The sequence below is a fragment of the Didymella exigua genome, assembly GCF_010094145.1.
Source record: "Didymella exigua CBS 183.55 unplaced genomic scaffold M421scaffold_3, whole genome shotgun sequence".
In the NCBI taxonomy this organism is placed as follows: domain Eukaryota; kingdom Fungi; phylum Ascomycota; class Dothideomycetes; order Pleosporales; family Didymellaceae; genus Didymella; species Didymella exigua.
Genome location: NW_022984777.1, coordinates 1,189,598 through 1,201,972, shown reverse-complemented (window position 1 = coordinate 1,201,972; position 12,375 = coordinate 1,189,598). Strand labels below are relative to the sequence as shown.

The 12,375-nt window shown below is 51.5% G+C and overlaps 5 protein-coding genes across 5 annotated transcripts; 2 read left to right on the top strand and 3 right to left on the bottom strand.

Annotated features, from left to right (window-relative positions):
• Positions 1 to 1,366: 1,366 nt before the first annotated feature.
• Positions 1,367 to 2,734, bottom strand: M421DRAFT_416596 (uncharacterized protein). The gene is made up of 3 exons (XM_033591129.1): positions 2,237 to 2,734; positions 1,982 to 2,182; positions 1,367 to 1,928 (listed from the first exon to the last, which is right to left on the bottom strand). The coding sequence occupies exons 1-3, from the start codon at positions 2,487 to 2,489 to the stop codon at positions 1,483 to 1,485; spliced, it is 900 nt and encodes a 299-aa protein (XP_033453246.1). The 5' UTR covers positions 2,490 to 2,734; the 3' UTR covers positions 1,367 to 1,482.
• M421DRAFT_98151 (glycoside hydrolase family 47 protein) lies at positions 2,637 to 4,735 on the top strand (the record flags this gene model as incomplete). Its single annotated transcript, XM_033598580.1, has 2 exons — positions 2,637 to 2,655; positions 3,126 to 4,735. 2 exons carry the CDS (start codon positions 2,637 to 2,639, stop codon positions 4,733 to 4,735), a joined length of 1,629 nt encoding a protein of 542 aa, XP_033453245.1.
• Positions 4,626 to 8,482, bottom strand: M421DRAFT_416595 (OPT-domain-containing protein). The gene is made up of 6 exons (XM_033591128.1): positions 7,991 to 8,482; positions 7,017 to 7,858; positions 6,607 to 6,966; positions 6,406 to 6,559; positions 5,010 to 6,355; positions 4,626 to 4,959 (listed from the first exon to the last, which is right to left on the bottom strand). Exons 1-6 carry the CDS (start codon positions 8,250 to 8,252, stop codon positions 4,888 to 4,890), a joined length of 3,036 nt encoding a protein of 1,011 aa, XP_033453244.1. The 5' UTR covers positions 8,253 to 8,482; the 3' UTR covers positions 4,626 to 4,887.
• Positions 8,483 to 8,555: 73 nt separating this feature from the next.
• On the bottom strand, positions 8,556 to 10,189 carry M421DRAFT_416594 (26S protease regulatory subunit 8). The gene has a single exon (XM_033591127.1). It carries the CDS (start codon positions 9,983 to 9,985, stop codon positions 8,723 to 8,725), a length of 1,263 nt encoding a protein of 420 aa, XP_033453243.1. The 5' UTR covers positions 9,986 to 10,189; the 3' UTR covers positions 8,556 to 8,722.
• Positions 10,190 to 10,655: 466 nt separating this feature from the next.
• Positions 10,656 to 12,176, top strand: M421DRAFT_1566 (uncharacterized protein; the record flags this gene model as incomplete). Its single annotated transcript, XM_033587623.1, has 6 exons — positions 10,656 to 10,705; positions 10,766 to 10,775; positions 10,824 to 10,904; positions 10,990 to 11,011; positions 11,074 to 11,624; positions 11,682 to 12,176. The coding sequence occupies 6 exons, from the start codon at positions 10,656 to 10,658 to the stop codon at positions 12,174 to 12,176; spliced, it is 1,209 nt and encodes a 402-aa protein (XP_033453242.1).
• Positions 12,177 to 12,375: the final 199 nt, after the last annotated feature.

Genomic DNA, 12,375 nt, shown 5'->3' with positions numbered 1-12,375 from the left:
TATTAGAACTAATCAATGTACCAATTCACTAACTCTAAGGCACACTGGCTAGAAGACACAGCGGCAGCGGGTGGGATAGGCATCAGGTGATTTGTCGAACCAAACAAAACCGGCGTGGGTCTAATACTTTTCTATAGTCGTGCGTTAGCCGTGTGAACGAAAGTGAGGCAGTTGAAGACTACGGCAGTGATATAGGGGACAGCAAAGACCAGGTTGAGAAGAGGCAGAGTTGTCCAGCAGGAGATTCAACTGAAGCTTGCTTCAATTTCTGCAAAAGCAATGCAATCTCTTCAGGAGTGTGTGCAACATGTTGTGTAAGTACAGATCCTATTGCACGCAACATTAGTCCACAAGTCTAACGCACGACTGTGTAGCGGACTGTTCCGACCTCTATTGGATTTGAGTGGGCCATCGACCGAGCTACACCCTGTCAATGTTTGTTCGCTTAGAGTGCCAGAGGCATGAGTAAATTGGTTAGGTAGTTGGTTCGAACAACTAGCCACGTGCTTAGTAGTTTCGACAAATACAAGATGGACCATTAAACGTAAAGATCATCGATTTATCTTACTTCAGGGCTAATATTTACTTGAGGCAATGTTCTCCGTCTTTTGATGTGTCGCTGCATAGAATTACTACCTCCGCAGGGGGAATGTACAGTAAACAGCAGCTATCCCTCTAATAGAACAAGTCCTTTATCTTTTTTTCAGGACTAATTCTTCTAGGCTGTTGTTGTCAAGACTGACTAACCTCCAGCCTACCTGGCCAGGACAACTGAAATGGTATCAATATTCGCTCAGATAGTACGCATGTTGCCAGGGGTGTTTCCATCCGCTCACCCAACCTAGGCCTGAGGGCCCATGCCGGGGAGCTACCAGAGAGGCTCCGGATAGATCACGTACCCTGAGGTATATCAATTCCTCCTGATCCATAGTTAATCTGTAAGGTTTCGTCTCAATACCACTATTACCTATACTCTGATTCCTACCCACATTCAACCCTCACACACGTGGCCAAAACAGTACATATTATCGTCATCCCATTAGGTCAGAGGTGGCCTGTGGCCACTTGCCGGCTGAACCTAACAGTTGTTAGACTCCTACGTAGTGTGCTATTATGTGAGCATTATAATCAGAATACAATAGAGATTCAGACACGTATACTAACTATAATAATCCTTTAGAGAGGCATATGCTTAGGGAGATTAGTACCAAGGTAGTACGTATGAGCCTTCTAGTGTTGCATTAGCAATGTGACAAGAAAGTAATAGAAACAATTACCATTACATAGTTGCGCCTAGGGGAAGGTAAGATCTATGCTAGGATATTGATATACTACTTATGAAGCGTGCAAGTAGCGCGGAGCTAGAAGCAGAAGCTATTATATTGTATTTATAACATAGATGTGTTTGGTTCTACTACAATCATGCTACTATCCATCGCGGGCGCAACGCGCTCTTTGATTCTTGTTCCTCGAGCACCGGGCCTACGACCTATAGTTACCTTGCCACAGCTCCGCAGGTGGTGCAGGAATTGAGTGAGCTGGGGCCTCCGCTACGTACTGGCTATGGACTTCTTGCTGCCATGGGTGACGGGCGCTCGCAATCGTCTGAGAGTACATATTCTTCGCATTCTCGGTAGATGTGTACTGTGAGTTACAACCCCGCTGATTCCTTTTCGTGTTTCCCTGAATTTGTTGCGCATTGTCCTCCTTCCGTCTGCGTAAGCAATACCACATGAGCGCAGCACCAAGAGCTATACCGACGATTGGGCCAGCAACAACGCCAGCAATCCAAGTGTTGCTTCTCGATGTTGTATCGGGAGTAGATGTTGGTTCCGAAGGAGTTGTAGTGCTGGACATGGAGTTGGAAGGGACCGCGCTTGTAAAAGTGGCGGCGAAGCTTGAAGACGCTGGGACGTCAGATGTTGAACCTGCGGACGCAATGAGCTTGACAACGAGCAGGTTAGACAGATGGTAGACTAACTACTCGACTGCGCTACAGTTGTACTGGAGGCCTTCACAAGACCACTGATCTTGAATCCGGGCGACGAGATCTGTTGTGAGTACGGATCCACGGAGTCGAAGAAAGTGAAGCGGAATACCCAGAAGGCATTCTCCGAAAACGCGGTCGAAGCAATGTTGACATTCCAGTCGTAAGACGTAGCCGTGAAAAGATCGATACCGCCTGGACGCAATGTTAGTCTTTGCCGTGTTGTGCAAGCGTGTGTGCTTGACTCACGTCCGATCTTGGAGGTGTACTTGGTCCCATTAAAGTTTGTGATCCAAAGATCAAGCTTCGCAGTATCGCACAGAGGACAGTAAGTCGCAAAGTTGTTCTGAAGAGCTGGCTTCCAAAGGAGGGTGAACTTGGTTCCACTCTGCAGAGGGGTAGAGCCATCGGGAGCTGCCGGTGCAGTCCAATCATCCTGCACGGTCTGACACCATGTTTGCAAAGAAAAGAAGACGAAAGTCAGGACGAGTGGAAGGTGCATTTCTACCTTTCATGGGGCTCCACCACTGAAGGCGTACTACGGTGGTGAGAGAAGTTGCGCCGCCAGGTCACCCTTCGAGCGAAGGAAGGCTGTGGATAAGGGGCGCATTGGGCTATAACGAGGCTGAAGGGCCACAATTCCGACATAATGGATGCATATGCAGGAGGTGCGTCGTTTAATTTCGAGGCTGGCGGCGCAATCGTTATGGGACTTGCGCGCTTCATCGAGATTGATTCGGCGGCCAACACACCTGCTATGATGTGACATCGGGTGCATGGATCAATTATGTTGCGAAATCCTTGCGAACTCTCAAACGAAGGATTGCGGCGCGGATTATTGTCAGGGTACGTGCATGGGTCAAAGATTGCTACTGTAAGCGCCGTGTAAGATCAGGCTGACCCGTGCTCGGCGCGACACCTCCAACACATGTCCATGGCGAGCTCCTAACATTCTGACACCACATCTTAATGTTCGGAAAGTTCGATATGTTTCTCAGAAGATACAGATGGCCTATGTCCATCATCGCCGCCATCATCTTTCTCGTAACGATAGCTCCACTCTCTGCTCGCTTCGTACCATCTGCGGATTTGAGCTTCCCGACCAATGAACACACTACTTCTCCTCCCTCCACGACAGGATACAAGTCACATCTCTGCCCCAAAATACCACCATCTCCGGCACTGACTCCAGACACACAAGGCCGATTCAACTGGAGGACTGTCAAGAGCCATCACCCAATTGAGCAGTACTCTCAACTACCTTCAGGAAAACCGTCGCCCAGGCCTTCTGTGCAATACAACTTCAAGTCAGTACCCAAAGAGAGCAACGAACGGATTGACTCTCGTAGAGACGCCGTACGGGAAGTTTTTAAGCGATGCTGGAATAACTATAGAGAGCGCGCGTGGACAAAGGATGAACTTGGTCCTATCTCCGGTGGAGCCAAAGATACTTTTGGAAGTTGGGGCGCTACCCTAGTTGACAGCTTGGACACACTCTGGATCATGGATCTAAAGCAAGAATTTGCAGAGGCCATCGATGCTGCTACCAAGATCGACTTCGGACCCAAAATCGATGGCGAGATCAACGTCTTCGAAACAATCATTCGCTACCTTGGTGGCTTCTTGGGAGCTTACGACGTATCTGGATGTCATGATGCTCGACTTCTCAACAAGGCCATCGAGGTCGCAGACTTGGCGTACGCCGCGTTCGACACTCCAAACAGAATGCCAGTCTCAAGATGGAATCCCAAGAAAGCAGTATTTGGAGAAGAACAGCTTCCAGCAGAGTCAATGTTGATTGCTGAGGCCGCCTCTGCCAGTGTGGAGTTCACTCGCCTCTCTCAACTCACTGGCGACATGCGCTATTTTGACGCTATCTCGAGAGTAACGAACGTGCTTGACGAACAGCAAGCTTCGACCAAGCTGCCAGGCATGTGGCCCATCAGCGTCAATATGCGGAAGCCAGACTTGACTTTCGATGGTTTTTTCGGCCTCGGTGCGATGGCAGACTCTGCATACGAGTATTTGCCGAAGATGTACCAGCTGCTCAACGGCCTGGGACCAGCAACGCAGTATCAAAAGATGTACGAATATGCCATGTCGACTGCAATAACACATACGATGTTCCGTCCCATGACACACGACAAAGCTGACATCCTGATCGCCAGTGGTAACGTCAACGGTGAGAGGGAAAGCAAAGGTCAGCACCTTGTGTGCTTCGCTGGTGGCATGTTCGCCCTCGGAGGACGTTTGTTCGAAAACACGACTCATATCAACGTTGGCCGCAAGCTCTCCAACGGCTGCGCATGGACATACAAGAATGCGCCAAATGGTATCATGCCGGAAGTCTTCTCGATGACAGCATGTTCTACATTGTCAGTATGCGAGTACACCGCGCCGGCTGGCTCAAGTCCATTCAGCGAGGTCGGCGACGGACGCTACGTTCTCAGACCTGAAGCAATCGAGTCGATGTTGTACATGTACCGAATCACCGGCGAGTCGAAGTATCAAGACATCGCCTGGGGGATGTTTGAAGCAGTGAGCAACCTTACCCGAACGGAGTTTGGCAATGCAGCTATAAGTAACGTCATGAAAACGCCAGTGGAGACCTATGACAGTATGGAGAGCTTCTGGCTGGCCGAGACGCTAAAATACTTTTATCTGATTTTCAGCGATCCTAGCGAGATTAGCTTGGACGAGTTTGTACTCAATACCGAAGCGCATCCATTCAGGATACCTCACCGGTAGTTAAGAAGAAATGAAGCAGTCTATTTGTTGGGTCAGAGCTGTTAGTGATCATAGGTACATCCAGAACCGAACGCCACTGTTGGATACTGTGCACAACAGAACGCCCATCCAATGCATATGCAAAAACCAGCAGCGCAATGCAGTATCCAGAACTACCAATCGCTCGGTCCAAAGGTCGATCCCTCTGGTACGTTCTTATAGGAGCACGCTGTGTAGTCGCAGCCCTATGCTCGTTAGCAGATGCATGAAAAATGGCGCAAGTAGTTGGACATACCTGCTTGTACACCTCAGTGCCCCACCACTTGAACCCCTTCATCCAGCCGGGGAACACAATGCCGAAAAAAATAACCACGACACCGAACGCTAATCCAGAGTCCAGGGCAGCACTCAACATCATGTTGTACTTCCTCCACCAATTCTTCCTGCGGTTGCGAATCTCGTAGTTGAATATGTAGCACACAATCGCCCAGACCGAAAAGTTGAGACCGGTAGCGGGTGGAATCCAGCTCAGACTACCAAATACAACGGCGAGATTGACCTTTCGGAGGATGGATTTTCGATCCTTGCGGGCGAAGTACCACAGGATGACTGGCGATACGGCACCAACAAGGAAAGCCCAGACGAGCGGTCGGTAAAGGGCGCCGGGACCGAAGAAGCGCTTAGGGCCTACGACACCCCAAAGTATGCTGCCGTTGAAGTGTACGCGTGCGATGGGGCAGTTGAATCCGTTGATAGCTTCGGTTGTGCAGATACCAGGGATATAGTTCAACATCCAGTTCAGTACACCAATCTGCGTGAGACTGGAGACGATGGTGACTGTGAGCTGGAGTCTGAAAAGGAGCCTCGGTGGGATCTTCATGTAGTGACCAAGCTTGAGATCTGAAGCGAACTTTAGACCTTGGGTCGAAGAGATATACCCAAACGTTGTGAAGACCATGTTCGCGACGGGTCGACCAGGGAACACGCCACCGCAGATCAATTGGCAAATGAGGTAAATACTGCTCTGCTGGTTGGTGATGGCCATCACAATGCCGATCGGTATGAAGAGGATTGCGCCGATGCCAAGGGCCAACAGGAGGCCGTACCATGGGAGATGGACTGGATAGTACTCAACAACATACATGCCAACAGCGGCCATGGTAATACCGGTGAGTAGATACCAGGTCATTGGCGCGTCCGGGTATCTTCGCATAAGTCGATTGTGTACGTCCTCGGCATCCAGGAGGTCTTCCATGTCAGGCTCAGAAGTTGTGCTATTCCTGTGGCGGTACGCATTCGGAGAGGTGCGCCCGTTGCCCTCGAATAGGCTGTTGAGAGGTTCATAGTCGCTTGCAGGTGCCTTGCGGATCTCTGCCCATGAACGATTCCACTGCCTCCAAATGTCTTTGCCGTGCCAGAGGGCTGTGTGCGATAGCAGGGCTGTGAGAGCTGCGAATTGAAGTGCGTAGCTGAGCACGTAAGTGATGGGGAGGAACACCCGGCTGTAGTCCTTGTACGCCTCCGCATCGAACAGAAAGTCATCGGTCAGAATCTTGCTCACATCATACGGCTTACCGGTGTTGTCCCAAACTGCGGCCGAGAGGATTGGCATGTAAGACGAGTACATGACGTTCGCATAGTCTACAACAAGTCAGTGAGCGGTGCCCGTATCCAGACTACAAGACACATACACATAATAGGAGCAGCAATCCACATGACCAGCACAAGTCCACCGAGGATATTGAGGGCAGCCCAAAATGGTGTCACAAGCGGAGAACCGATGTAGGCAATCTGTGCCCAGTCAAATGTCACAGGAAACAAGCCTAATCCGGATGATACTCCAAACTAACGAGGTCAGCGGGTGAATATTCTGGGTTTGGCGTATAACTTACAAGATTGGCAATGATAATGTTCTTCGGTGCAAACCAAGTGATGACGCTGAAGTAACTCAATGCAGGGAAGAGGAGACCAGGCAGGAAATAAAATGCAACAGAGCCAGAGAACACCCGCGTGAAAAACTTCCGAGGCGAGATAGTCCATCCATCGGCCGGCTTGTTTTCATCTTTATGCAATGCGGTGAACATAGCGGTTGAGACTAGTGTGCTTGGCCAAATCATGCCACTGGGCCGTACGAGGTATCGTCTTGTAAGCCCTGCAAGCGAGTATCCAAGGATTTGAGTCGAAAGGATAAGCAAAACCTGGTACATGATACCGAGGTCTTGGTGGTAGAACTTCACTTGCTCGACAATAACCTGTTCTTAGGTCAGTACATCGAGACAGAGGTGCAATACAGTACACTGACATCTGTAGCAAACGCAAAGCCAAACGATACGTTGCTGCTGACGTAGACACAGCAGTGCTCCTTCTCGTTCCAGCTACCTTTGGCCAGATAGAGTCGGAACCGGCGGGTCCAAGGCGTGTTAAGCGGCAGAGCAAGGCTGGCTCGGCAGCCATCGACGAAGGTTTCTTCTGGATCATCTGGTCGCTTGAGAAGTTGATCCCAAAACAGACCAAGAGGGTGAACGAGCAATAACGCAATAATAGGAGTAAGGCTGACGCTAGGGTATCTTAGGGAGAAAAACAAATTAGTTGAAGAGCCAGCGATAGCAAACAACATGGACAGGATCCACATCCGTGGTGTATCGATAGATAAGGTTATGTTGTCGGTGGCAGCGACGGACGCTCGAACTTGGGCGTAGGGAGAGTTGTCAGAGGGGTTGCCTTTGTGATCGTGTAAGTCGCCGTCAGAAACATCATCATTGTCTTCACCGTCGTCGTCGATATCGATATTGGTGCTGCTTTCTGATGACTTGGTACTCCCAAGAGTAGGGGATGCTCCAGTTATCGAGGGATCCAATGCGCTGGCGTTGAACCGTGCTTCAAAGTGGGCTTCCTGTCCTCCGAGCTCTTCATTGAGCGTCGTGCTGCTACCACTTTCATCCCTCAATCTCCGCCTCGATGTGGAATTGGTAAGAATGGGTGAGCTTCGTGCTGGCCCATGCTTACTTCTTAGGGATGTGTTCGACACGGCATTTGAGAGCCTGCTCTTCGCCTTCTTCTTTCCATGACGTGCGGCGCTAGTCACATGATCCTCGTCAGACTGATCAGGGCTCAACGAGAGTATCGGTAAACCTCCGTAGGACCCTAGATAACATGCTTAGTATCCACTCAATGCATACCGTTGTCCATCACCATCGTGAGAGCGCGCGTTGCTAGCCATCGTGCAACGCCTGGGCGCGGCTCGAGCGCGGAATGCGAGATGATTCATTAGCTTACCTGTGCCCTGCGCCGGGGATGATCGCACCAGCAGCGGCGCGCGCGACATCCTTCTCTTACGAGACGGAGAACAGCTCTCTGTGGGTTGTGCTGAGAGATCGCGCTCGTCATCTGATGCGGCTGTGGCTATGTTTCTTGCTTTTTGGCGGTAGTCATGTAACTCGTAGCTGCTGCCAGTGGGAGAGGAAAGGCCCGGGTCGTAGCTCGTGGCACGAAGAACAGGCGAAGAAGCGACCGGCGGGAACGACGCTTCTTCATCCATATATGTGGGTTCGTTGGCCACAAGGGGCGCGTGGCACTTTGCGCCGGTGTATCACACGAAAAGGGTTTCGTGCGAAGTCAGGGTATCAGACGATCAGATAAGTCCGTAGCCTTTCGATGATCTGATTAGATTGACTTGCGGAATCGAGGCTTGATTCAGAATTAGGGCGTGATGAGCCAATAAGACGCGCGTATAGAGCGGGAATTGTGATCGTGGAAAAACTAGCCGTGCAGTTCGGTCGGCCTCAAACAAAGTGCGGGAGGAGCGGCTGCGCATCATCACGTACATTTGTTGGGTCCACGCGCCGCAACCCTGCCCCTCGGGCCCTGTGATGAAGAAAATTTGACATGCAGGTCGCTTAAAGCGCTCTAACATTTCTAAGTACAGTTATTGTACACTAGACAATCGTGCGAACAAGGCCAGGCGTAGTGACACAGTCCGGTGTGATGTCATGCATGCTTCAGCCCCGCTCATTTCACATCTACATGTCCAGGGATGCCCACCTGGCCTTCACGTCGACTGTGACCAGCGGTGAGGCCCGAGACCATGCTGATGGCTCCCTCGACATCGTCCTTGTTATACAGAAAGAGACCCTGCAGCGCTGCTGTGCTCACCGAGTCCACGAGTCCTAGCTCCTTGACCTTGGTCATGAATCTCTGCTTCGCTTCACCGCTGACATCGAACTCGGCGTAGAATCGGTCCCACAGCTGCTCGATCTGATGCTCTGTAGCCTCACCAAGTCTTACGGTCATGTCGACGCGTCCAGGACGCACTAGGGCTTCGTCCAGTCTCTCGACGTGGTTAGTCGTCAAGAAAATGATGCGCTCCTCAGCACTAGCTACACCATCCAGAGCGTTGAGTAGTCCGGAAAATGTCACAGACGCGCTAGCAAAGCCATCTGCTCCTGGCGTCTTGCGATTCATGAACGCAACGTCCACGTCTTCGAGGAGCACAACAGTCCGCCGTGGCACGTTGGTCAACAGGTGGTTCAGGCGGTCATCGGTCAAACCTCGTTCGCTGACGTTCAGAATGGCAATGTTGAAATCCAGATGTCCGGCCACAGCCTGAATGAACGAGCTTTTCCCAGTACCCGGAGGACCGTAAAGCAGATAGCCTCTTCTGTACGGTATCCCGCGATCAAGGTACCATGCGCGCGAGGAAATGAACGCTTCCATGTCTTCGACAATTCTCTCTTTCACGCCTGCCTCCAGAACCACTGAATCCAACGGGCGCTTTCGCTTCGGGTTGCCGAACGGCTGCCAGCTAGTACCCATAGAATTGTAGATGACCGTCTTGCCCTCTTGTGACTGCTGGTACAGTTGATGCGCTTCAGCGAATATGTCTTCGAACACGCCGCGGTGGCTGTACAGGGTTGTCAGACTGATCGTTTCGAACGGCGTACCGTCTCGCATGTCGAAAGCGTCGCGTGTACGTTGGCGATCTACCAGCAGAAACGCATTCTTATAGCGCATAAAATGCCGCCCAGGACCAGGCACAAAGGAGAAGTGCGCAGCGAGGGCGGGACCGTCCTGGGGCGCGGAGGTTCGCACCTGAAGATGGTGCATGCGTGGATCGATGCGGTTAAATAACTTCGTAAGAAGGCCGTTTGGCGCAGGCGATGCGCCTGTCATCTGTTGGGCGCCGTTCATCTGCGCCCTGTGATACGTTGTCATCCATTGAAGGAGCCACGGGTAGGCATCGTCGTGGCGAGTAATCTCGAGATCGATAAGCATTCGCCTCCGTATGAAAGCGGCGCCATGCTGGAGTCCTTTCTGTCCCGTTCGCGCAGCGACGCCTAACGCAGCGAGGCCAAAGCCCTGTGGCTATTGTGAGCACACTCCATCTCAGCGAGCCAGCACAGAATCGATCGTACGGCTGTGAAGAAGGGGTTCCCAGTGAATTGCGAAAACAGCGAGCCGGCATTGTCGCCACCGCTCGTGGTGAACTGCTTCACCAGCTGCGATTTCGGGTCATTGGAGTCCATGAGCTTGGGGTGATTGGCACGTCACAAAAACTTTGGGAAAGCGCAGATCACACTAGGCCCGGAAGGAACAGCTTCGTCGTTAGCGCGTCTGGTCCACGTCGAGGCAAGTGGTTCAGACGCGTCAAAAATGCGCAAGAAATTCGACACCTAAACATCACGTTGCGAAAAGCATGGTTGCCATTTGCCGTCTTATTGATTGTTTTGGTTCGAACAGAGATGGAAACAACCTCTCGACGCGTCGCGTCTTCCCTGTCAAAGTGGGGGCGCAGCTGCAGTGCGCCAGGCTCCTTCCCCAGACTGATAGTGACCAAACAATCGGCCAGAACTAGCCTTGGAGCCTACTCTATGTGAATTTCTCTTCTTATGCACCTTACAGAGAGCCACTTTCGGCCTTCTGCTTGTTCTTCAACCTATTCACCATGGGCACCGTCACTATAGGCAGGGCCTACTTCGATGCCCTCCTCAGAAGGTAAGCAATCTCTACGTGATGCTAATCAACTTTGCATATTTGCTAAGAAAAGATCGACAGAGCCCAGTTCGTGAGTCGCCGAAGGCAGCCATAACTAAAAGAGACTCACCTTAGCCAGCACACTTCTGGACATGAGTTCGAGCTTACTCCTGATCTGCTCAGCAATGTTGTCATCTCAAAAGAGGAGCATGGCTACCTAGTATGTCCTTTGCTGTCACGTCCTGTTACTCAGCCTTGGTCTCTCCATTGCACGTTGTTGGCCCAGTCACTGACAGGATATAAAGCGACAATGCAGCCGAGACTACGGTACGCAAAGTCATCTGTCGAGACCAGTATTTCGCAACGACATCATTCTGACCGCCACTTAGCCTTACTCAAGACTTCTCTATTTCGAGGAGGCCTGAAAACGGACACACTGAACACACTTCTCGCTGGCGAAACCGAGGCCAACGTTGACGACAATTGGCTATACGATCACAACTCAGAACGGGCCTTTGTGAAGTCCAAGTCGGTACCTGTCACCGTAAGAGCGCCTCACAGGCATCACAGTCCGCCTGACTCGGACGACACCGAGACCGGTAGTGAGCATATCGACCTGCCCCAACCACGAACACTGCACCGAGCATGTAGTAACGACCAGACCGATTCTTGCGCCGATAACTGCTCTGACGACGAACATTGCTACAAGCCAGGACGCGGGGTTCATCAGCGCATCCCAGTGCATGACCGGCGCACCATTCTGATTACCAACCTCACAGAACGCACTACTCACAAGGATATTGCTGGAGTAATTCGTGGAGGCAGATTGCTCGACATCTTCATCCGCAACGATCGATCAGCCACTGTGTCTTTCGTCGAGGGTGCGGCGGACTTCCTGGCATACATCAAGCGGAACGACATCTACCTGCATGCCAAGCGTGTACGTGTTGATGATTCTTCGGACGAGGTGTTCGACTGAAAGCTGACCGGGATACAGCTGGAGTTCCGCTGGGCTGATCGTCAGTTCCATGTCCCACCTCACATCTCTAACAAGATCGCTGGAGGTGCAACGAGAAACCTCATCGTGCGCGGTGTGGCCGGCAGGCTCACCGAAGAGCAGATCCGAGATCACCTTGACCACATTCACAATCTCGTTGTGGTCGATATCTACTTCCAGAACGGAGACGCGCATATCTCAACCAACTCAGTTCATAACGCGCTGTTTGCCAGGACCTGTATGATGTCTCGTACGGTATACAAGGGTACGCGTATCGACTGGGCATCAGACGAATGCGCCGCTGCACTACCACAGCCTAGCATGAGGACCCGTGCACCCGTCATGCATATGCCGTCAGTACCATTTTCAATGACGAACACTTACGCGCTTCTCGATACAGTCTCTGAGGTCGACTCAGACGGACCAAATGAGTCCTTCGGGTCCAATGGCATTCTTCTCAATCACAATGATTGGGCCAGCGCGGCTGTAGCTTGAAGCCATGTACCTTCTAATCGAAACTCGATTCATCGACAGCTACCATCTCAGCGGTCGTCACGACTCACAACGAGGTTAAAGCAGTGGGCGTGTGATGCCAGCTTTTCAGAGGGTCCAGCACTGCCGCTGCTTACTGGGACCTAACATTCTGATGAAACTCTCGTACCCAGTCTGGGAGCCCTTTGGTGTAGTACATAGG

Excerpts from the sequence above, each read along its gene's own strand:
- M421DRAFT_416596 (XM_033591129.1), bottom strand. The coding sequence starts at position 2,489 with ATGCACCTTCCACTCGTCCTGACTTTCGTCTTCTTTTCTTTGCAAACA. Across the intron at positions 2,183-2,236 it reads GTACACCTCCAAGATCGGAC|GCGGTATCGATCTTTTCACG; the intron begins GTGAGTCAAGCA and ends CATTGCGTCCAG. Across the intron at positions 1,929-1,981 it reads AACTGTAGCGCAGTCGAGTA|GTTCAACATCTGACGTCCCA; the intron begins GTTAGTCTACCA and ends TTGCGTCCGCAG.
- M421DRAFT_416595 (XM_033591128.1), bottom strand. The coding sequence starts at position 8,252 with ATGGATGAAGAAGCGTCGTTCCCGCCGGTCGCTTCTTCGCCTGTTCTT. Across the intron at positions 7,859-7,990 it reads ATCCCCGGCGCAGGGCACAG|GGTCCTACGGAGGTTTACCG; the intron begins GTAAGCTAATGA and ends CATGTTATCTAG. Across the intron at positions 6,356-6,405 it reads GATTGCTGCTCCTATTATGT|ACTATGCGAACGTCATGTAC; the intron begins GTATGTGTCTTG and ends GACTTGTTGTAG.
- M421DRAFT_416594 (XM_033591127.1), bottom strand. The coding sequence starts at position 9,985 with ATGCTTATCGATCTCGAGATTACTCGCCACGACGATGCCTACCCGTGG.